The sequence below is a fragment of the Carassius gibelio genome, chromosome B2 (assembly GCF_023724105.1).
Source record: "Carassius gibelio isolate Cgi1373 ecotype wild population from Czech Republic chromosome B2, carGib1.2-hapl.c, whole genome shotgun sequence".
Classification (NCBI taxonomy): Eukaryota; Metazoa; Chordata; class Actinopteri; order Cypriniformes; family Cyprinidae; genus Carassius; species Carassius gibelio.
Window position 1 is genome coordinate 21740571 of NC_068397.1, and position 24112 is coordinate 21764682.

Sequence of the window (24112 nt, forward strand, 5' to 3'; positions counted from 1 at the left end):
AATTTAGGCAGCATTTAGAGTCTTAGTGATTCGTTATATAATTTTATTCTTTTTATTAAATTTATTAAATTTATTCTTGTCGTTACATAAAATGAAGATGTTATTGCTCTGATGACTGATTTATTTATGCAGCTCCAGTTAAAAAAAAATTATCTGAGATGATGGCCACTGTAATGCTTTAATATTTTTTTTAAAAAATATTTTACAAATTATTTAATATATACTCAATTTAAAACAATATAAATATGTAACATTTAGCTAAAATTACGCTGTGAAAAATAAATTTGTGATATGCAGTAACAGTGACATTAAATTGCTCACACCTTGCTTGAAGATTTTGATCATACTGCCCTTCCCTAAATTAATCTGATATTATTGATGATCCCCACATTTCAGCATGATAAATCTGTGTTTATGTAACATGTTTGTTTCTCTAGTGGAAGAGAACTGGCTCTCTTCCCAAACAGGAACATGCTCTGAATCACAGCTGTCAGCTATGGATAAGGTGTCAGAATGACTTAAGGACGTTTCCTCCTCAGTTCCAGCAGGGGTTTAGTGGACTGAAAAAGTTCACCGTCGTCACAGGGTTGCCTGGCTCCACTTTGACCTCCTGTGTTATTCTGTCAGCTCCACTTGTAAAATAACAACTTGCGCGGTTTATAGCGAAACCATTGCATTCATTCCCATTGGTGCTCCCAGCATGTTGCCGCAAACAGGCAAAGTTCAACTGCAAGTACTGCGCGACATCATTCTACATGACATTTACATGTTAAATGTCACACTGGTGTTTTTCTCTTCCCGTGAAACCTTTCTGCAGACATTAGTGCCTCAAAGTGACTCCAGCAGGTTTGGTTTAGATTAGAGGCCAACGGATTTATTTTCTTTAGACATCTGCACACAGATCAGATTTTAAGAATTCTTCCCTGCTAAAACCAGAGTAATAACTAAAATGTTACATGCTCATCTGTGGCTGGCCATTCTCTGTCTACATTCTTGCTTTTATTGTCCCAGTTTGTAATTTTTTTAAATGCCTGATTTGTCATTTTGTTTCTCTCTATCAGGATTGGGTGACTGCCACGGACATCAGAGTGGCCCTGAACAGATTAAACACTTTCGGAGACGAAGTTTTCAACGATCCCAAAGTTCTTAAATCCTACTACTACGCCATCTCTGACTTTGCTGTGGGAGGAAGGTACGTTTTCCGTTTAAACTCTCGTTGCTCTCTGAACATAACACAAGTTCAAGTCAAAATCTCCAGCTGTTCTGGTCATGGATATCTCTGTTTCTTCACTCTCCTGCATACATGTGTTAGCTAATATATAGTTTAATTAAGCATTCACATATCATCCTTGTACTCAGACCATGGATATCAACAGCTCCATCTGGAATGCTGGACATGTGACCCGAAAGATGATATGAGGTTTTTCAGTTTGCAAACAAAAGAAATCAACCAACGCTTAGATCGTTAGATTAGATCGCTGCGGTGTGAGTTTGCATGCTTTGAGCGACATAGGTTGATTGGGATGCATAGCTTCATTTTAAAATCTTGCTGCATGGGAAAACTCACTCTCTGTGAGTGTGAGCCTTAGGTTAAGAAAATAGCACAAGATTTCTTTGTGTCTTTATTTTCCACTGTATATGCGAAAAAGTAACGGAACAATTAATTACAGCAATGAAAAAATTACATCTTTGCCTCCATATACTATGACCGTGAGCTTTAGGGATGAAGGACATGCTGAAGAAGCTGGTATCGTTCAGAGTGATTTTGAGCAAGTGTGAAACATCTCTAGGTGCACCATTGCATGTCTTTTCAACTTAATCTGTTTGAAATGTGGAGCAGATTTCCATTACATAGCCCACATTCCCTACATTCCTGCCTGGGAGTGCTGGATTACAGAGCGCAGTGGAACTGGAATGGGGTGGGCAGAGAGTCTGGAAAGGGAAGGGAACAAGGCCGAAGGGAATAATTTACACCTGCTGCCTCACTGCCTCTAAGTTCCTTTCCAGCAGACATATCAGTGCTTACTGACAGCCATATGTTCCTCAAGTGATCTGATCACCAGAAACTTAGCATCCTGAGAGTTTTATTGTAACCATGTTAGATATATATATATATATATATATATATATATATATATATATATATATATATATATATATATATATATATATATATATATATATATATATATATATTAGGATTAGGGAAGAATGAGTGCACATCCTCCACCAAGTTGTTATTCCTCACCTTTTCCATGAGGCTTTGCCAAAGATCACCTGAGACAAAGTGCAAGAGGTGACTTTAGCTGCACAAGCCCCTTCTTGTTCTGAGGCTTCTGTCAAGTCCTCTCCGGAGGAGAATATATTCGTTGCTGTATATATTCGTTGCTCAGTGGAGTTGTGGACAAATGAGATTTTGTGCCCAATCTGTGACACTGTATATAGTGTTTATGTTTCAGTATATTTTTGTCATGTTATTTTGTGTACCATTCTGTTCAAGTTGCAAATTTAATATGCCAAAACAAAGAACCACAAAATTTGATTGAACAATGTAAAAAACAGAAATTAAAGATGAAGCCACAGACAATTTTATTAAATGTTATACATTTTATTCAATGGGAGCAATTAGACTGTTCAAAGAATAAATAGTAGCTAATTAATTTGAACAAATTATTCATAACTTTTTTTCTATGGTTATTTCTATTGTGACTATAAAAACTAAACATTGTGCTTTTGCACAAACAGGTCTGGGTGTGCTTTTTCAAAAATGGTGTTATGGTTTTGAAATTTTAGTTCAAAAGCCTAGTTATAGTGTTTTAGCAATCCATAAAAACGGTTGTGTGTCTACTTTACTTCTATGTCTCTCAATAGATTCAGTGGTTGGAGTTGGGTTAATACTCCTTGACAAGTTCTGTAGCTAGTTTCTGATTAAGTTTCTGGCTACATTTAAAAATAAAACATATTGATCATTTGATAAATGTTGAAAAGCTAAAATGTTTCTTTTCAACTTCCAAATAGGTGTCCAATGACTGATAAATAAATATTTAATTGCTGAATACTGTGCCATAATTGAAGTAGCTGTTTAGTGGGATCATGATTTTGCATACCAATGCATACCTGACAAATGATATATTATAATATGTATGATTAACATTCAAATAATTTATTAGTTATAAACTTGTTGCTATGAATTCAGGTGCCATCAGTTATGAATTACTTGTTAGGCCATTCGTTGCCAAACACCAAGTAACTAAATTAGGATACAATTATAAGTCATTTGCAAACTGTTAAACATTTAACTGTTGTTTACTTTTAAACTAACCTTCATCTGGGAGATCGCAGGGGTATCTAAATATTTGATCTGTTAACTGGTTGCATATGTCAGATTTATTGCATAACCTGGGCGGAGAAAAGCTGTTGGTATCAAACATTGTTTACTTCATCAACCGTGTAAAGAGTCGAGTCAGTGTAATAGTGAAGTGATCGATCAAATAGGTCAACTGATCTTGGGTATTTTTAGGATAAATTATATTTATAATACAATGCTAATCTACATTATCACTTTATCACTGTATACAATAATATAAAATGCTATGATTTCTGCCTCATTCTGTGATATGGAACCACGTCTGATCACAAAAATTTCTTTAAAAAACTCAACGTATGTTATGAAATTGTTGGACAACCGGTTTGTAAATAGGCTCATATACATACAAACCTGTGCTACTGTAGTACATTTATTTAAGGCTCAGACTGAATAATTTATTTATTTTTTGCACTCTTACAGCCCTGATCAGACCCATTCCAGATTGTAGAAGGAGCTCCTCCTATAGCAATGTGCTCCTCCACAATTTCAAGTCTGCCTTCCGCCATGACGCTCCGCACTACTAGGCTTTATCGTTATTATCGCGGAAAGACTAATTCTTGTCATGGGGAGAATATTAACCGGTATTTTGCAAATAAGATATCACCATCCCTTTAATTAAATATTAAATAATATTAAAAAATTAAATATATTAAAATATAAAATTTTATCACTGAATTTGAATAAAAATACTAGAGTGGAAGACTTGAAATATATTGCTCTAAGTCATATGGACTGCTTTTAAGATGCTGTAATTCCTTGTGTTTTTATATTCTATTGCAAACAAAAACAAAAAAGTTTAAATACATTTCCAGCTTGATGTACTATAATATGCAATATTTACTGAAGGTTAAAAGGATTAAAAAAAAACACTGCATACTGTAGTGGTGCTGTACTGTACTACTGCATATTCTCTGCCGCTGTATCAAAGGGCAGGCAGGATAAAGACACAGACATCAGCTACTCAATCTCAAAACAAAGGTGCAGTGACGTTTCAGTGATAGGCTCTGTGTTTGAACAGCTTTGTGGCACGTTTGTGCCTGCTTGGTTTGTGTTACACACAACAGAGGCAGGATGTGTACACATACGGTAAGTGTGCCCTGTCATTGTGTGGTGGCCCTTTTGCACCTGACCGGTCTGTCACCTTCCCCCTTCCCACCCAGGTGCAAGTGTAACGGCCATGCCAGCGAGTGTGTGAAGAATGAGCGCAGCAAGCTGGTGTGTAACTGCAAACACAACACAGAGGGACCAGATTGCAACGTGTGCAAGCCCTTCTACAATGACCGTCCCTGGAGGAGAGCCACCGGTGACAATGCCAACGAGTGTCTGCGTAAGTTCAGGTTTTCAGTGTTTAGTCTTCTTTTTCTCGAAAAAATAGTGGTTTTCCTCATGTCAAGGAACAAATGAAAATTGTGATTATATACCATCATATCATTCTAGACCTGTATAAAAATTACCCTTTTATATTATTGCCAAGCTCAATAAGTTTTGGAGTAATAATCATAACCTTTTATTAAAAACAGATTTGTGCCCTATATTCTAAATATTTTGTTTCTATACACACTACCAATTAACACTTAAAAAAAAAATGTATAAATATATATATATGTATTTTTTTTACTGAATTTAATTAAATGACTGAATTACTGAACATTTGCTGAATTTAAATGTTTTTTATATTATTATTACATTTTTAAAACAGCAGCAATAAGCAATATTTGTTAATGTTATTCACTGCTATTTTTTTCTACCAGAGATCTCAAATCTCAGTCATGCTATAATAAGACTGCAAATGAGATTCTGTTCCTCTCACTAGTTAATGTATATATTCAGAAAACTCAGGCTAGTGCACAAGTCATATGAAACTCTTTTAATGCATTTTAATGAAGATTTAATGTTTTTTTTTTTAAGCTAGCATATAAATCACCATTTATTTTCCATGTGTGGAAAGCAAATGCTCGAAAATCATGCCCACGATAATGCCTTCTGTTGTACTTCATGGAAAAAAAAAAAATAGTTATACGGGTTTAACAAAACACGTTTTTTAAAACCTCCGTCATGAGTACATTGAGAACTCCAGTCTTTCCCCACAGACTGACCTCCTCTGTACGGAGTCATTTTTGGTTTCTTAAACCAAAGTTATATTGTATATGGAAGGGGTGTTTGGTGTCCCCCCTCCCCTTCTTTGGACACATGCATGCAGGCACTTCTTGGAAATGCATGACTAATGTGCACATCTGATGTACAGCAGCCCGAGAGACCCAGTGTTCTCACGCTCCACACAGCTCCTGCTCCTCCATCATCTTATTTCCACTGTCTCTCTTTCCAATTCTCTCTCATGAACATGTCCACTAATTGCTCAAGCAGAAATCTTTCTCGAAATCCTGATGAATGCCAAACCACATCTGTGTAATTCAGTTCCTTTACCACCCCAGATTTTTCAAGCATTTATTTCATGTACAAGTGTGATTGTGTGCGTAATAGTCACATTAATGCCACCCCTGGGAGTTTTACATAGGAGTTCTGACTTGAGGTTGTCTGTCTGTTTCAGCTTGTAACTGTAATGGAAAGAGTGGCGAATGTTACTACGATCCTGAGCTTTATCGTGCCACTGGTCATGGAGGCCACTGCCGCAATTGTGCTGACAATACGGATGGGCCGAACTGTGAGCGATGCCTGGATAACTACTACAGAGACCCTTCTGGACAGCGCTGTCTTTCCTGCGGCTGCAACCCTGTTGGTGCGTAACAAGACATACTGCACCAGCCCAAGGTGGAAGATGCATTTAAAAAGTGCTTGTTTAGCTTTGTTTTATCTTTTGTTTTGTTATGTTGGTTTGTTTAGTTTGAGCTTTGTTTTGCTTAGTTTTTCTTTTTTGTTTTGTATTTGTTTCAGTTTTGTATTTTTCATTTTGTTGTTGTTTTTTTTCTTATTTTTGTTTTGTTTTTCGTTTTCTTTTGTCTTGTATTTGTTGAATTTTTTTATTTATTTTTTGACTTGAGGAGAAAAATCAAGAAACCGAATAGTGTGACAAACAATAATGCAATGTCCGATGGAGCCAATAGGGATTATTTTTCATTTTATCATTTTGTTTTAGTGTAAATGTAAACAGGCCCCCAGAACTTGTGCTTGTAACCATTTATTTTACTGGTTCTTCGTCTACAGGTTCTGTTAGTACCCAGTGTGACCACACTGGCAGATGTAGCTGTAAGCCCGGAGTGATGGGAGATAAGTGTGACAGATGCCAGCCTGGGTACCACACACTGACTGAGGCTGGCTGCGGGTAAAGTGCTTTAACTCATCCATGCTTGTGTGGCTTAAACCACCAACCTGCAAAACGTTTTTACACTTTGTTACTTTTCAAGGACTCCAGAAGTTGTCCTTCTGTTCGAGAAGGTTATATTCGATTAGCAGACCCATTAATCAGTTGATTCCTTCTCCTTAACCTTCTTGCTCCCTCTTTTCCCTCTCCAGATCCTGCTCTTGTAATCCATCCGGAAGCACGCAGGAGTGTGATGCCCAGACTGGACGCTGCCAGTGCAAGGAAAATGTAGATGGATTCAACTGTGACAGGTCAGACTCGTTACTTTAGAAAAACATTCATGCACATGTTCGCACACACAGTGGTAACTGCTTTGTTTTTGTTTTTTAACACTCCTGCTGTTAGTGTTGTCCATATACTTGACTTGTTCACAAGGACAAAAGTTATAATTACTAAAAAATTGTAAATATTTTCTCAAATTAGAAGCGAATCATCAACAGAATTAACTTGAACATCAATGCTCCAAACGCCCCATAAAGATTGCGCACCTTTCAGCTCCTGCTCTGTTATGAGGATGTCTGTCAAAGCTTTTATTAACAGATGTTTATAAGGGGCATCTGACGTCTACGCTGTTTTTCTTATGGAAAGTCCCTATGTGGGTGACACACAGAGGCTCTGAGGCCATGTGTGTGTCTGAGAAACAGAATTAGGACTCTCAGTGTCAGATGGAAGAGAAAATAGCTCAGGGATGGCAAAGGTTTCCCAGCAGAGAGCCCTCAGCCAGACCATGTAGGGCCTCCAGACTTGCAGTCACCAAAGTTTAACTAGCCTAGTGTTCTGCTTGTTGACTGTGATGGCCCTTCTCTAAATGTTTCATTATGTGTCTGTAATTTAGCATGATTAAAAAAAAATCACCTTTTTGAAAGGAGTCTCTTACAATCACCAAGGCTGCATTTATTTGCATTTTATTTTTTATTTAAAAACTTTTTCGTTTTATTGTATTATAAAATGAAATTGATTCCTGGCCAAGCTGAATTTTCAACAGCCATTACTCCAATCTTCAGTGTCACGTGATCCTTAAAAAAATCATTCTAATATGATAATGTGGTGCAAAACATGTTATCAGTGTTCTACATCTTAATATTTTAGTAAAAATCATGATATATTTTTTCATTATTATTTGATGAATGGACAGTTCAAAAGAACAGCATTTATTTGAAATAGATATTTGGTTGGATATTTTTTCATTGACTGGCAGCCTTCATTTAAGCATACATCCCAAATATTTGGCATTTCCAGTTTGATTTTTCCATAATCCCAGCTCTCCTGCTTTCTTTTGCCTTGCACTTTGCACAAAAAAAAAAAAACTCTAACCTTTCATTCACATGTCGACTGTGACATTCCTCTCAGTCACCAAGTTTGGCCACACATGAACTGGATAATCCCTGCAGTATATACTCATGAGACACAGACAAAGGGGGAGAAGTGAAAAGACAGATTCAGGAAGGAAGAAAGGAGTGTGTGTCTGAGGCGACAGCTCTTGATTTGTGTGTGTGACCTGTTTTTAGAGGCCTCACGATGATCTCACTGATGTTAACTGATGCCCTGCTTACTTCACACAACCTACACGTTATGACCTGTGGGGCCCACATACATATCTAAAAACTGTATTTCTCAATAATTTAATAAATACCATATCACAACATTTCAACCACAGATGTGTGTATGATGGTTTTGAAACATGTAAAGAAAAAAAAAAACTGTAGTAATAATTGTATTTATGTAGACAATAATTTGAATATCAATTAGCATGACAATAATTCAAATGTCCCTGAACTTTACAAATTAACTCATTATGCGTCTTTCTCTCAGGTGTAAACTGGGCTACTTTAACCTGGACCCCCAGAATCCCCAGGGATGTACTCCATGCTTCTGCTTCCATCATTCCACCGTGTGTGAAAGTGCCGATGGCTACCACATACACACAATCACCTCTACCTTTGACAGGGGTGAGTATCCAACACCCTGTTTATACTAATTACTGATGCTATACTAGCACTAATGTAAAATCAGCCACAGTTTCGAGGATTGTGACATGGAGTATTAATAATATATCTTCTGTATATCTTTGAAAAGATGAAGAGGGCTGGAAGGGACAGCAGAGAGACGGCTCTAGCGTTCCCGTGCAGTGGTCACCCACCTCTCAAGAAATCTCACTCATCTCAGAAGATTACTTCCCCATCTACTTTGTGGCTCCAGGTATATTGGACACATTGTTTCCTCTGTTTGTCAAAGGGGCAGAGGGTTTAATGAATTAGACTGCTCTAATCATCTGGGATGTTTTCTTGTAGAGAAATTTCTTGGTAATCAGCTGCTGAGCTATGGTCAGAACCTGACGCTGAACTTCAGGATTCAAAGACATGATGCTCGACTGTCAGCGGAGGACATTGTGCTGGTAGGGGCCGGGCATCGTGTTGCTGTGCCACTTATTGCCCAGGGCAATTCCTACCCAGGAGAGGAGACACAAACCTTTGTGTTTAGGTGAGGTCTTCAAGCTCCCTTTTGTGAAAACTAGGGCTGGTAATTGCTTAAATCAACTAAGATTGACATATAAACATTCATAAAGATACACCAAACAGTGATGTATTGTGAAATATTATTATAATTTAAAATAACTTTCACATTTTGATATATTTTAAATTCTGAAAAAAAAGGCCTAATCAGAAGCCCTTACTCCAGTGTCACATGATCCTTCAGAAAAAAAATTTTAGATTCTGATTTGGTGCCCAAGAAACATCTTTAATTGTTATGAAAGTTAAAAAATTGTATAAATTTTTTCCTGGGTTCTTCAATGATTATTAAGTTCATGTTGTAAATTACAAACATTCAATTATTTATGAAAATTAAATGCATCATAAAAATCATCATTAAATGGCATATTTATCTGTATCACCTTTTTGCTGCTCAGTAGATTTATGCATATGTGTAGCTTATCTGATGTACTTGAAATGTTCATCAAATGTCTTCTCTTGTCCTTTAGACTCCATGACACAACTGACTATCCTTGGAGACCCACCCTGAAACACACCGACTTCCAGAAACTTCTTTACAATCTGACTTCGGTTATGATTCGGGGAACCTACAGCGCAAAAAGTACGTCTGCTAATTCACTGAAGAGGAGCTATTGTATTTAAAATATGAAGGGGTTATAATTGGATTTATTACCATGAACTTGAGTTCTCTGCTGCAAAGCTTTTAAGGTCATTTTAACTGATACTTGATAATGTTTCTGCTGTAGGTGCTGGTTATTTAGATAACGTGTCTCTGGTGACTGCCCGCCGTGGCCCTGGAACTCCTGCTCGTTGGGTTGAGAAGTGTACGTGTCCTCAGGGTTACTTGGGGCAGCATTGTGAGCAGTGTGAGCTGGGATATAGGAGGAGCCAACCTGAGCTGGGCCGCTTTAGCAGTTGCGAGCCCTGCAACTGCAACGGACACAGTGACACGTGCGACCCTGTGACAGGTTTGTCATCACAACTGACTTATTTGTATTGCATTGCCATAGTGTTGATATATAATTTACGCATTTGCTCTCAGGAGACTGGATATTGATTTCACTATTTATTATCTGGATGTTGGCACTGAAATAATAAAAGATGTAATTTAATTAGACAGTACTTTGACTTTTTGACCCAGAAATGTTTAAAAAGTTAGATTTAAGATTTTTTTTTAATGTTTTTAAAGAATTCCCATCTGCTCACCAAGCCTGCATTTATTTGATCTAAAATACAGCAAAAGTGGTAAAAAGATGAAATATCTATATTTTTTAAAAGAACTGCTTTCTATTTGTATACATGTTAAAATTTAATTTATTCCAGTGATTTCAAAGCTGAATATTACTCCATTTACATTATTTTTCAGAAATGATTTTAATATTCTGATTTGCTGTTTGTTGAAATCATTTGTTGAAAACAGCTGAGTAGGATTTTTAGGTTTCTTTGATGAATAAAAAGTTGAGTAAAAGTGTTTATCTAAAATATAAATATTTTTTTAAACATTAGAAATGTCTTTATCATCACTTTTGAACAATTTAAAGCTTCCTTGCTAAAAAAAAAAGTATTCATTTCTATTACCCCCCCCCCCCCAAAAAAAATTAAAAAATAAAATAAAATATATTTAAATATATACCGACTCTAAGCTTTTGAAATGTATAGTGCATAATGTCACAAAAGCTTTTTATTAAGGATAAATCCTGATCTTCAGATCTGTCTATTCATCAAAAAATCTTGAGAAAAAAAATACTCAACTGTTTTAAATATTGATAATAATACAAATGTTTACTGAAAAGCAAATAAGCATATTAGAATGTTTTCTGAATGATCATGTGTCACTGAAGACTGGAGAAATGATGCTGAAGATGCAGGAATAAATTTCATTTTAAAATCTATTCAAATAGAAAGCGGTTATTTTAAATAGTAAAAATATTTAAATAATTACAGTATTACTGCTTTTGCTGTACTTTGGACCAAATAAATGAGCAGAAGATCATACTGTTCAAAAACTTTTACTGGTAGTGTACATTTTAAGACTTTAAAAGTTGAAAAAATATATAATTTGGGATTTTATTTCTGTAAATATGCCATGCTACACAAACTTCACTTTCTATGTACTATACTGCAGTAATAATCAGAGTAGTGCTGTTACTTTTGCCTTTGTGTTTATAGAATGTTGCCATCTTGTGGTGATGTGTGGTATTACATGGTAAATTTGTTTGGTACCTGCAGGAATGTGTAACTGCCTGCACAACACCGCCGGCATGAGCTGCGAGAGGTGTAAAGACGGCTTCTACGGTGACTCCACAGTCGGCTCATCTTCAGACTGTAAACTCTGTCCCTGCCCCGCAGGTGCCACGTGTGCCGTGGTGCCCAGGACCAAAGAGGTGGTCTGTACAAACTGCCCAACTGGAACCACAGGTACAGGCTCTGAGCATCCAAACTGTTTGGAGATTCCATATAATAAATAATATAGCACATGATCATGCCCAGAGCCATAGAAAGAGAGAGTCGGATCAACGGAAGTCCAAAATTCACATAAACCTAAAATAGTTCCAGGAAGTTCACAGCGGGCAATTGAAATACATTGAGTTAGAGAGACAGAACTGTAATTATTGGTAATTAGTAGACAATAAAATAATTTACTTACATAATTTATAAAATAATGTATACATGGTATACATATGAAGTTTTATCAGTGTTGTTTTTAAAATAATTAATCCGCTAATGTTTAAGGATTAATGTGGTTACTTATACTTACCTGCCTTGTTAACATATTTTAGGCTGAAGTTACTATGGTAAAAGTTTGTCTTTGCTATATAAAAGACATAGTGGTCTTCTATCAAGGTGACTTCAGACTCTCTCTCTATATGAATATAGTTAAATATGTGTGTGTGTTCTTATAACCTGCATGTAAGTCAAGTTCAAACACATCTTAATGTTCATTGTCGTTCTACTAATCTCATGGTAAATGTTAAGTTTGTTGTCTTAGAAAATTCATTCCAAATAAATGAAGATATTTTAAGTGAAAACTAAACTTTTTGAATGTTTTTGATTCTTGTGCATCCCTCAATTATTAATAGCCTATATGAAAATGTATTTGTAGTATATTCCAAATTTAAAACAACTTAAAACATTTGAACACATTTAATCATCTATTTTATGTGTGTTGACTTTTGATATGCACTTATTTACAGCAGTCTGTTTATATATTTATAATAAACTATAATGCATGTCTTCACTATAGTTTTTCACTCACAGAAAGGAGTGGGAATGTATGGTTTCCCTACTGATCTGGATAGAAGTTACAAAAAAAGTGCATCAAGTTTTGTTCAATTCACATTTATTTGTATATCACTTTTGAACATAAACACTGTTTCAAAGCAGCTTCACAAAAAAATGAATGTTTCTACATAACAAACAAGAGTTCTGGTGTAACTGTGCCAAAGTAATGTTCATATGGCAGAAATGTTCTAAAATTAGGCTTTACAAATCATGCAGTTAAGTAAGGTCCTGTATTGAGAAACAGTGAAAAATATACAGAAACAATGAACAAATGAAAGCAATGGTTACATAGTGTGATCATGTTGATTACAGTGCATGGAGAGTTGTGTATGTTTATTCAGAGTCCGCTTCATCTGAAGTCCTCGCAAGGGTTGTCGTCATCTGAAGTCTTCGTGAAAGCCTGGTTATAGTCAGCAGGATCGATCTAAAGATTACACAAACACATTTTATTTTGTATTCATTTATTTCAAAAGGGACAACACACATGAATTATCATGAGAAAACAAGTCTTACTATGTAAATGTGCCAGATTTAGCCATTCAGGCTAATTTTCATCTGCAGTCCCTGGCAGGTCGATGGTAAGAACCATAAACCACAAGTACACAAAGCAAAAACAAACACCAGAATACAATAAATTAAACACTACTTCAAATTCTGAAGACATATTAGATTATCCAATAGCCACCTTTTTAGCGATTCAGAAAAAGGAGCAAGAGATGTAATATTTCTAAATTCTATGGGTATAGTATTCCAATTATGTACTGCTCTATAAGAAAATACTAATTGCCCAAAAGCACTTCTTCTATGTGCTATTATACAGTCCCCTCTAGCAGTGGCTCAAGTAAAAGAATTACAATTTACTTCATTGATTTATTTCAAATACATTCTTAATTGGAGTTCTTGTAGAATCTATAAAAGCATCATTAAACACTTGTGTGATTGAGTCATGGCACTTTTTCACCAAGACACAGAGAACAGGGAGAGACTTGCCAAAACTAGTGAAGAGGCTCATTGTGAGGGCGAGTCTTCAGGTGGATCTTGTTCTGAAAGCAAGATAGCGAGGGAGAAAAACACAGGAGAAATGGTTAAGTGCAGTCCCTGTGGCATCACTGCACAGTCTGCTCCTTCAACACAAGTAGCTAAGAGATTTAAGTATATAATACAGTAATAATGTACCGGTTTCCTGTGATTATTTCTATGATGTGTTTTTTTGTAAATTTATCCCAGCGTGAAATGAAAACTGCTCGCCTATTTCAAAGTTTTCATGCTCACTTACAGTAGGTCCATCTGCATTCTTTACAATATATCGAAGTCTATTAAACAACTCCCCACTAGCAAAATCACTTTTAAAAGCAATTACACAACGATTGATGAAACTGCATGAAGAGAATGAATAACGTCCCGCAAATCTACTAATTAAATGAGGAATAATCAAATAATAATCTGTTTTAATCCACAGGGTAATTTGTTTAGCTGTGCTGATAATATAACATTTTATTCTATACATATCTTAACTTTTCGAAGTTAATCAGAGTGGTCTCTTCTGCTGCATCTGTCTCCAGGTAAGAGATGTGAACTATGTGATGATGGCTTCTTCGGGGACCCTCTTGGTGAAAATGGTCGAGTCAGGACGTGCCGTGCCTGCAGCTGCAATAACAACATCGACCCCAACGCTGTGGGCAACTGCAACCGAGAAACGGGCGAATGCCTCAAGTGCATCTACAACACCGCTGGCGTCTTCTGCGACCGTTGCAAAGAGGGCTTCTACGGTGATGCCCGTGCCGCAAATGTATCTGACAAATGCAAAGGTAAGTGAAATAAACACAAAATACTACCGTTCAAAATGAAATTAATCAATTTATTTAACATGGATGCATTAAGTTCTTCAAAAGTGGCAGTAAAAACATTTAATATTACAAACCATTTTAAAATGAATGTTCATTTTTTTAAACTAATCAGAATCCTGTTTCCAAATCAGCATCTTAGACTGATTTCTGAAGGATCATGTGAAGACTGAAGTAATGGCTGTTCAGCTCTTCCATATCATGAATAAATTGAATTTCAAAATAGAAAAAAAACTTTGTAAAAAAAAATTTTTTTTTATGTAATATTTTTTTTTGCAGTATTTCAGTTTTCACTCTATTTTTCTATAAAACCAAAAAAAAAAGACCTTTAAGGTCAGTACAATTTTTGTTTTTGAAAAAAGTCTCTTAGGATCACCAAAACTTCATATATTTGATCAAATCTACATTTAAGAACTGCGATATTCTGAAACATTGTTGTAATTTCAAATGTTTAAAAGTTAGTTCTTATTAGTTTTTTTTCAAACCTTTTCTTTTTCCACCTCTGCAGCATGCTCGTGCTCTCCGTACGGGACAGTGGACAAGAAGACGACCTGCTCTCAGGTGACGGGTCAGTGTCAGTGTCTTCCCCATGTCATTAACAGAGACTGCAGTGCATGTGAGCCTGGTTTCTACAACCTCCAGAGCGGCAAGGGCTGTGAACGGTATTTGATTTCTTTCTCTCTCTTATCCTAGTGATATCGTTTTGACAAAAGAAAGCTCGACAGATCTGCACGTTTTTAAAACAAATCTTTACATGTGTTTCCCCAGATGCAACTGCAACTCTATTGGCTCCACAAACGGCCAGTGTGATATCGTTAGCGGCAAGTGCGAGTGTCAGCCTGGGGTCACAGGTCAACACTGCGAGCGCTGTGAGGTCAACTTCTTTGGATTCAGTTCGTCGGGTTGCAAGCGTACGTTGCCTTATCAGCAGTTCTACTAAATGCAGAATTGCTTTATAATTCATCTTCAAGTTTAGATTTGCTCCATTTATTATTTGTTTGCTTTCGCAGCCTGTGACTGTGACCCAGAAGGCTCGGAGTCTGCTCAGTGCAAGGAAGACGGCCGCTGTCAGTGTCTCCCAGGCTTTGTGGGAGCTCGCTGTGACATGTGCGAGGAGAACTACTTCTACAACCGCTCCACACCAGGCTGCCAGCAGTGTCCCAACTGTTACAGCCTGGTCCGAGACAAGGCAAGAGATTTGTCTTATTAACACAGCACGTTTTGTTTCATAACAGAATATACTACATCTAAAACCTCTCTTTTTTTCTGTACAGGTGAACCAGCAGAGACAGAAGCTTCATGACTTACAGAATCTGATCGATAACCTGGACAACACTGAGAATACAGTGAGTGACAAGGCCTTTGAGGACAGACTGAAGGAGGCAGAGAAAACTATAATGGACTTACTGGAAGAGGCTCAGGCTAGCAAAGGTACCGTCTTTCACTGTAGTATAATTCTGCTCATGTCATGTTGATTCACTATATGAAATAAGAAAAAAAAGTGTTATATTTTTGTTATATATTCTATCATCTTTCACTATTGTAATACAGAAGTGGATAAAGGCCTTTTGGACCGTCTTAACAACATCAACAAGACCCTGAACAACCAGTGGAACCGATTGCAGAACATCAAGAACACCGTGGACAACACGGGAACGCAGGCAGATCGAGCACGGAACCGAGTGCGTGACGCAGAGGACCTGATCAGCACCGCTAGAGAGGAGCTGGACAAAGCCAAGGAGGCCATCAGCAAAGTGGTGAGATGTCTACTACTCCCACACATTATACCTTCAGCTAATGGTAGTGGAGTCCATTAAAATATCAGCCTTTTTGTCTGCTCCCATAGGACATTAAAATACCCACAACCTCTGGAGATCCAAACAATATGACACTTCTGGCAGAGGAAGCCCGCAAACTGTCCGAAAAGTGAGTTACAGTACACCATGCTGTGTTTATAGACTTTTCTTACCACCTAATACAGTTTTATTTCACATTTTTCTCCGGCCCTTTACACAGACATAAAGCAGACGCAGATCAGATTGAGAAGATCGCGAAGGACGCCAATGACACGTCCACTAAAGCCTTTAATATGCTAAAGAAGGCGCTCGACGGCGAGAACAAAACAAGCGGCGACATTGACGAACTCAACAGGAAGTATGTCTTGTGACTTTCTTCTCTTGTCAGTGTTCTGTCACCTGATTTGAAGAAGGTATTTCAAATGCAGCTGGTCTAAAATGCCGTTCAAATGCGCTCAGATATGTTGAAGCCAAGGATCTGGCCAAGAACCTGGAGAAGCAGGCTGCTAAAGTGCAAGCTGAGGCAGAAGAGGCGGGAAACAAAGCTCTGAAGATCTACGCTAACCTGACCAGCTTGCCCCCAATCGACACCAAAACATTAGAGGTGCTGATTTCATCATGTATTATAATTCTTACCGAATCGACCCGGATGCATCTATAATCCGATCTCTCGAATTTCCTTCAGGATGAGGCCAATAAGATAAAGAAGGAGGCATCAGACCTGGACAAACTGATCGACAAGACTGAGAAGGAGTACAACGACCTGAGAGAGGACCTGAGGGGCAAAGAGACAGAAGTCCGCAAACTACTCGAAAAGGGAAAGACCGAGCAACAGGTACATATGCTTTTCGACTTTTAATGTACTTGTTTTAGTTTTTAGTGTCTTCGTTTTTTGGAATTAGTGGTGCTCAAATATTTTTTAAGGAACAATGAGAATATTTAGTTGCAGCTCTTGCACATGGTTAATATGTTCGAGTCAAGCACATGCCATGAGACCCAGGAGCCATTTAAATGATACTGATGAGAGACAAGAGATAGCACTGGCCATCGTCCATACTCTCATCCTAATCTGATTGAGTTAAATGGCATGCTCTTAATGAAAGAGCTGGACCATGAACTCAGACATTGTTCTTCTGAAACCTGCTCATGGTGCGAGTTACTTTTTGAGATGTTTGATAAAGCTTGACATTTTATGAATAGCATTATTTTTAGACTAGATGTGAAATATATTGCGTATTTGTTCCCCCACAATATTGCTTTTCATTCCTATAAGTAATTATTTTCGGGATAAACCCAGTTAATTTAATTTCTTGTAAGTACAGAATTTCAACTTCTGAATGTTAGCCAGACAAGTCAGCAGCGTAAAAACCTAACCTTTCTGTGATTTTACATTTTTTTTAATTTTTTTTTCTCTCTCTCGCCTGGGTTTTCTTCAGACGGCTGATCAGTTGTTGGCACGTGCAGACGCAGCAAAGGCTTTGGCCGAAGAAGCGGCAAAAAAAGGCAAATCTACTTTCCAAGAGGCCCAGGACATACTGAACAACCTCAGAGGTGAGAAATATTTTGCAAAATGTCTTTTATAGTTTGAGAGAGAATAAAGATCTAAGTATCGAAAGAAAGAAATATTTAAACACTATTATTTTTAAAAAACTGTTATTAGACTTTGACAAGAGAGTGAATGACAACAAAACTGCTGCTGAGGATGCCATGAGGCGAATCCCAGAAATCAATGCCACAATTAATGAAGCCAATGAGAAGACCCGACGGGCCGAGGCGGCTCTAGGCAACGCAGCTGCTGACGCTAAACAAGCCAAGGAGAAGGCAGAGGAAGCTGAGAAAATCGCTAATGATGTGCAGAAGGTACATGTTGGGTTTCAGATGAAGAGCATCAAAACCATTAAAAAAAAAAGTTGTGGGACGTCCGTTTCCTTATCAAACAGTGTCTCACTTGATTCGATTTGCTTGTTTTTAATCAGGGTTCGGCAAAGACCAAGGTAGATGCAGAAAAAGCTTTTGAAGACACCATGAAACTGGATGGAGAGGTGAACAACATGATGGTGCAGCTCACAGCTGCTGAGAAAGAGCTGGAGAAGAAGAAAGCTGAGGCGGACGCTGACATGATGATGGCAGCCATGGTGGGTTATGGCCTTCACTGGATGTCTGCAACTTGTTGTATAGCCATATTTTGACTTTGCGTTGACTTTGCTCTCGTTCACAGGCATCTGATAATGCTAAAGAAGCTGAGGGCAGTGCCAGAAAAGCCAAAAATGCTGTCAGGACGGTGCTGAACACAATCACTGATTTATTAAACCAGCTCGGTAAGACTCTAGCTACTAATCAAATAACCATGTTTTTGTGACTGAAGAGATAAGAATTTTGAAATCATGCTCACTGTGTGCATCTCATGTGTCACGCAACATCCCATCTTCTGAACTATAATAAAACTAGTAAAAATAGTTTACAGTTGTTAAAACAAAGCTTAAATTAAAAATATATATTTTCTTTGTTACATAGTGCAAGAAGAATGCAGAATTCAGTGAAATGTAATGACTTCTTAACACGCATTTTAATATAACAGGCAACATCGATAAGGTGGATCTGAGCAAGCTGAATCAGATCGATAGTGCTCTAAAAGACGCCAAGGACAAGATGGCAGGAAGTGAGCTGGACAGGAAGCTGAAGGAGCTGAATGACATCGCCAAGAGCCAGGAGGACATGATCGGCGACTACGAGCGGCAGATCCGAGAGATTCGACAGGACATCGCGAACCTCAACGACATCAAGAACACTCTGCCAGAAGGCTGCTTCAACACTCCATCTCTGGAGCGGCCTTAACCTCCGTGTTCTTCAACATCCCTCTCCATCCCCTCGTCCGTGCCACGGACCCCCACCCAACCTCAACCAAAACAATTCAAAATCTTTCACTCGCATTTGATTTCCTTTTATTAGGTCATTGTTTGTTTGTATTTCTACACGTTTCTTCGAAGACAAACGCAACTTTGAATTTTTGATATGCAGAAATGCAACGTGAAGAGAACTCCAAGTAATGGCCGTGTTTTTGTGTGTGTGTGTGTTTGTGCGTATTTGTCTGTGTGTGTGAGCGGTCTCGAGTTGAACCCGCATGACTGCACCACTCCAGCTCTTCCTCTCAAACCTCTGATCTTTACAATCGCGTCAGAATTCCCCACCTAATCAGAAGCCAAGACGTTTGTTTGAGGAAGTTTGCTACTTAAGCTAGTGTATATCATCATCGGTAACGCTATTCGCTCAAAGCTAACAGTGAAGGAATCTTAATTTGTTCGTAATGCGCATCTTGAGGCGAACACATCAATACAGTATTTCAGTTCATGTGTATATAAATAGCTCAGCAGTTGAGAAGTTGAGAAAATCCTCGCACGGCTCAGCTGACTTTATACAGTTCACGGTTGCCAGACATTTCAGTTTTGTGTTTTTGATTTTTCCGACGCTGCTGCAGAACACATAAACATGAGCAAAACTCAACACTATGCAACTTTGTACATTGGCGTAGCAAGACTTTTATCTGATACACTGGTGCTAATAATTATTTCAAATGTTATATTTTTGTGTGAATGTTTTTTTTTTGTTTGTTTTTTTATAATGTAGAGTTGAGTAACTGTTATTTGTGTAAATATGCTTAAATGATTCAGGAATGGCTGGAGACCCAACCAGCCACCTCATTGGTTCATTTGCGAGAGAAAAAAAGAAGCAAAAATCAGCAAAAACTTCTGCATAATATATATAATTATATATATATATATAATATGTTCTGTGGTATAATACGCTTGCCTGTATACATGGCGAGTGTTGCATCATAGCTCTATCATTTCTTTTATTTGTGGTTCATTTTTTAGCGGATGGTGATGCGTAATGTCTTGAACCTTTAACTTGCACACCCCCACACATCCACATACGTCTCTAATATTTCATATTTATCGGAATGACTTGCTTTACTTGAGATGGTAAGCTTAATCACACGTTGCTAGTTAACCATCGGTTTTAGTGCCTAAACGTTTGGATGTAATCCTCTGAATGTGGACGTCACATCTCCAGTTAAAGAGATCTTTGATGGTTTAGTGCATTTCGCTGTTTGTTTCTTACTGTTACGGCGTCCGTAGTTCCTTCAGTTCCTTCAGTCTTACTCGGACAGGTTTGCTGAATTGAGCAGTTCCTCGACTGACACGCCGAAAGATTCAATTGTGGAAAGTGCCACTATAAAGCATTAGATTAGATGTAGACCTCCCCTCTCTCTCTCTACCACTGTGGACATAAGTGCAACACGTACACGTTTATGTATAAAACAGTATTTTTAATTTATAAAAGTATCAAGTATTTGTGATCTGTTGTTCTGCACAGTCTTTATGTGCTCCTTTGGTTCTAGAGAGTGTAATGGTTTTTAAAGACTCCCTTCCTTCTGTTTTATCAAGGCATTCAAGAACACACACCTGAAGGACCTGACACACACCTCTGATTGTTGTTACACATTTGCCTGTAAGATTGAATCGTAACATTTGAATAATAAACAGTGGTTATTACAGGACTTGGCCATGTGGAATTCTGCTTCATTTTCTATTGTTTTATATTACTGTGTGTGATTGAGTGCCCCAGAACAGCAGCTTTCAAAAGTTTTATAAGTTAAGAATCACAAATATTAGGACAATTCAAGGACTTTTTTCATTTATGCATTTGGCGGTCGCTTACATTGCATTCTGAGTACACATTTAATCAATTCTTGCTTTTACTGTGCCATGATGATGATTAAAGAAGGAATATATAGATTTGGTTATTTCTTTCTATTAAAACCTAGGGCTTTTAAAGGAATAAAGTAATTCAGACTTTAGAACAGTTTTTTGTAAGCATAATTAAACCGTAATATCAAGAAATCAGTAAAGAAACGTATAAGTGTGAAATTCAAATTCATAGTAACAGTAAATGCATTTAAAATGTTGGGGGGGAAATATTTTCCAAATATGTGCCGCTCTTTTAAAATTTCAGTTCGTCAAAGAATCCTAAAAAGAATGTTTCATGCTTTCAATTAAATATCCCAACTGTTCTCAACATTGATAAAATAATGAGAAATATTGTTAACACTTTAATTTTAAGGATAAATCCTTACATAATACTAGCATATTGGCTGTTTATTAGCATTAATTTGCCACATATTAATGTCATATTCTGCATGACCATGTTCTAGATTCCTTAACCCAACTAAAAGTGTATATATATTTGGCTTCAATGATTCAAAAATACATTTTGTAATCATTTTTTTCTCAAATTGTACATGGACCTTCTCTAGCACCCTCTTGTGGTCTTCTGTGGGTCCCTGGACCCTCCTGTAGATCATGTACAGTACATTACTTGATCATTAAATGCATAATAGCTCCAATTAGGGCTATAGTCAAAACTATTTCAGATAATGAATCTATAGTTTACAGCATATTTATACCATATTGTTATCATGATAGCAGTGCAGTAAACTGTATTGTGTAGGGCCTTCCGTGTCTTTGTTGCTGTGCAGGAAATGACACAGACTCGTTACCAAATCAAGTTGGTCAGTGTTACAGACAGATTCACTCATCTGACAATATCATTCCTAAATACATTTGGTAAGACTTCGCCATGACTCAGCGGCCGTCATCATATGCGGTTGCATATCATATCCGTTTAAATTTGATTAAATGTGTTTTTCACCTTCACAAGCCTGAAAGTACTAAATGTGAACTAGACACATAATGAAAAGGATTGTGCCAGTTTCCAAAAGTCATTTACATCTTTAACATAAGGGGCTCTCTTTAATGTGCTGGCAGTCATGACTCTAAAGATAGAAATAAAGAGGGGTTTTCTTCAAATCTGATTATGACTAGACTGAAAGGAGCTATCATGTGAACTATCATCTGCAGAGTCAAATCCTTGAATCAGTCGAATCAAATGAGTTTATTAACTTTTATGAACACTCAGCTTCATATAAATCTTTACAACAAAATAACTGACTTATTGCAAAACAGATCTTTTGAATATGTATTTTGTATAGTATTTGGCCTAATGTGTATGTTGGTGTGTAAATGTTAAAGTGACCTTGAGCTATGGAAAGGCGCTATATAAATAGAACGTCTTCTTCAAAAGCACAAAATGGTAAAAACAAAAAAAACAATCAGGACACTTATGGCACATTGCTTTTTCTGATTAGATTTTTAAAAAATCAGAACAAATGATTTTGTTCTTAATTTGAAATCTTATATTATTGTTTTATCATTTCAAATGATTTATTGTGTGAAATTTATATTTTGTGAAGTGTTTTGTATAAAAAGTGTTTTGTCTTTTTCTTAAAATAATATTTTACAAATATTTTAATTTTATTTTAAATATATGCCACAATACATAGTGCGATAATATTTATAATATTTTTGTTTACTTAATTTAATTTTTTAATTAATTGAATTTTAAATAGATCCAAAGTAACATTAGGGCAATAAACATATATAATTTTAAGTAAATGCTGTTCTTTAGAACTTTAAAGTTCACTCAAGAATCCTGAAAAAAAAAAACTTTGGTTTCCAAGCACCACAACTGTTTCATCAGTGATTTATTTTATTTTATTTTATTTTAACTATATGCCACAACATACATTAATTCAATGATTTAAAACATGTTTCTTTTTTTAATAGATGCCACAATATACATTCATAAAATGTTTTATTTTATTTTAAATAGATGACACATTATATATTTATGTAATGCCATTCATATATTTTGTATATTCACTCCAGTCAATCAATTAAAAACCTATAGAAAGAAATTAAATGAGACTTGCTTTTTCTTGATGTAATAATAACTAAGAGGCAGGTTATTTTGATTATTCTCCGTGATCTTCGAGAGGCCTTATGAGACTTTCACAGTGTGTGTGTGAGGGTGTGTACTTGTCTACCTATCCAACAGGGGACCATGGTGTCATTACACACTCACCAACAGGGGACCTCTGAGCTAAGAGGGGACATTTTTCAGGTCCCCTGTTAGACATGCCTTAAATCATGCTAAAATCAACTGAAAAAGCCCCTGGTGAAGTTTTTTTAATTTTGACCAAGTGGGGACCTGGACGTGTGTGTGTGTTTAAACTCATTCTCAGCAGCGCCCCTGTAGGCCGGGGCAGGAACTGTAAGGGCAAATTCACACACGTCGTTCACACTCCTCTATTGTCTGAATGCCTGCTGTTCCAGAGAGGCTCTGAGGCTCTGAGAGGAGATTGAACACAAACCAGTCTTAAACTCCTAAACTCTTAAAACATTCCTATTCTCGAACATCCAGGAGGACCACATTACAGTGAGGCAAAATAGTGTCTGAATTATTAGCATTATTATTTCACTCTAATGCTAAAAAAAGTTTATTTTTATATTTTTTACCCCAAAATTTTTTAACAGTGTATGTTGTGTATGTGTGTGTGTGTGTGTGTGTGCGTGTGTGTGTGTGTGTGTGTGTGAGGGTGTGGTGCTGGCAGTGCCTCACACTACACCATGCCGTTCTCTGCAGCCGGAGGGGAAGTGTATGAGCATGTTTACCTGGAGAGGTTTAGGTGGGGCTCGCTCCGTCTGTGTGAGGAACAAGGTGTGGAAGATAAAGATGCGTACCGCTGGATGTTTGGGTGTGTTTTGGTAATGCGTAGCTGAGACACCTCTGACTCAGCCCAGGATCTTTCCTTTTCTCTCAGAGAGTTCGTGACAGGGCGTAGCCAGAAATTCACTGCCCTCGGGCCTTGGATTTTTCATGAGCGCGGTGTATTCAGCTGTTGTACCAGCACGGTTCAGTTTGTACCGGTATTTTGATGACAGTTGTAGTTTTGATATCCAAGCAACAGTCAAAGGCCTAATTTTTGTTTCTTTACTACTCTACTATAACTAAAAAGTTGCCAAATTGCATGTGATGAAATTCTACAATAAGTCATTATCCATGTACCCAGTTCAACACAACAGTGATACAGTGCCAGTACAGTTATTATAGAA

General features: G+C 37.1%; 1 protein-coding gene across 1 annotated transcript in view; it reads left to right on the forward strand.

The window, feature by feature from the left end:
- Window positions 1–20658, forward strand: part of LOC127951242 (laminin subunit gamma-1) — a 56405-nt gene extending 35747 nt beyond the window's left edge. Inside the window, exons 3-28 of the mRNA XM_052549055.1 lie at window positions 1062–1192; window positions 4528–4694; window positions 5916–6104; window positions 6530–6647; window positions 6839–6937; window positions 8499–8635; window positions 8763–8885; window positions 8978–9167; window positions 9667–9779; window positions 9925–10146; window positions 11408–11596; window positions 14023–14268; window positions 14813–14966; window positions 15073–15215; window positions 15315–15493; window positions 15579–15735; window positions 15856–16061; window positions 16151–16230; window positions 16321–16458; window positions 16560–16704; window positions 16786–16935; window positions 17537–17651; window positions 17761–17960; window positions 18077–18235; window positions 18319–18418; window positions 18679–20658. Coding sequence (XP_052405015.1) covers window positions 1062–1192; window positions 4528–4694; window positions 5916–6104; window positions 6530–6647; window positions 6839–6937; window positions 8499–8635; window positions 8763–8885; window positions 8978–9167; window positions 9667–9779; window positions 9925–10146; window positions 11408–11596; window positions 14023–14268; window positions 14813–14966; window positions 15073–15215; window positions 15315–15493; window positions 15579–15735; window positions 15856–16061; window positions 16151–16230; window positions 16321–16458; window positions 16560–16704; window positions 16786–16935; window positions 17537–17651; window positions 17761–17960; window positions 18077–18235; window positions 18319–18418; window positions 18679–18935 — 4107 coding nt within the window. The 3' untranslated portion in view covers window positions 18936–20658. The remainder of the gene's footprint in view (window positions 1–1061; window positions 1193–4527; window positions 4695–5915; window positions 6105–6529; window positions 6648–6838; window positions 6938–8498; window positions 8636–8762; window positions 8886–8977; window positions 9168–9666; window positions 9780–9924; window positions 10147–11407; window positions 11597–14022; window positions 14269–14812; window positions 14967–15072; window positions 15216–15314; window positions 15494–15578; window positions 15736–15855; window positions 16062–16150; window positions 16231–16320; window positions 16459–16559; window positions 16705–16785; window positions 16936–17536; window positions 17652–17760; window positions 17961–18076; window positions 18236–18318; window positions 18419–18678) is intronic.
- Window positions 20659–24112: the final 3454 nt, after the last annotated feature.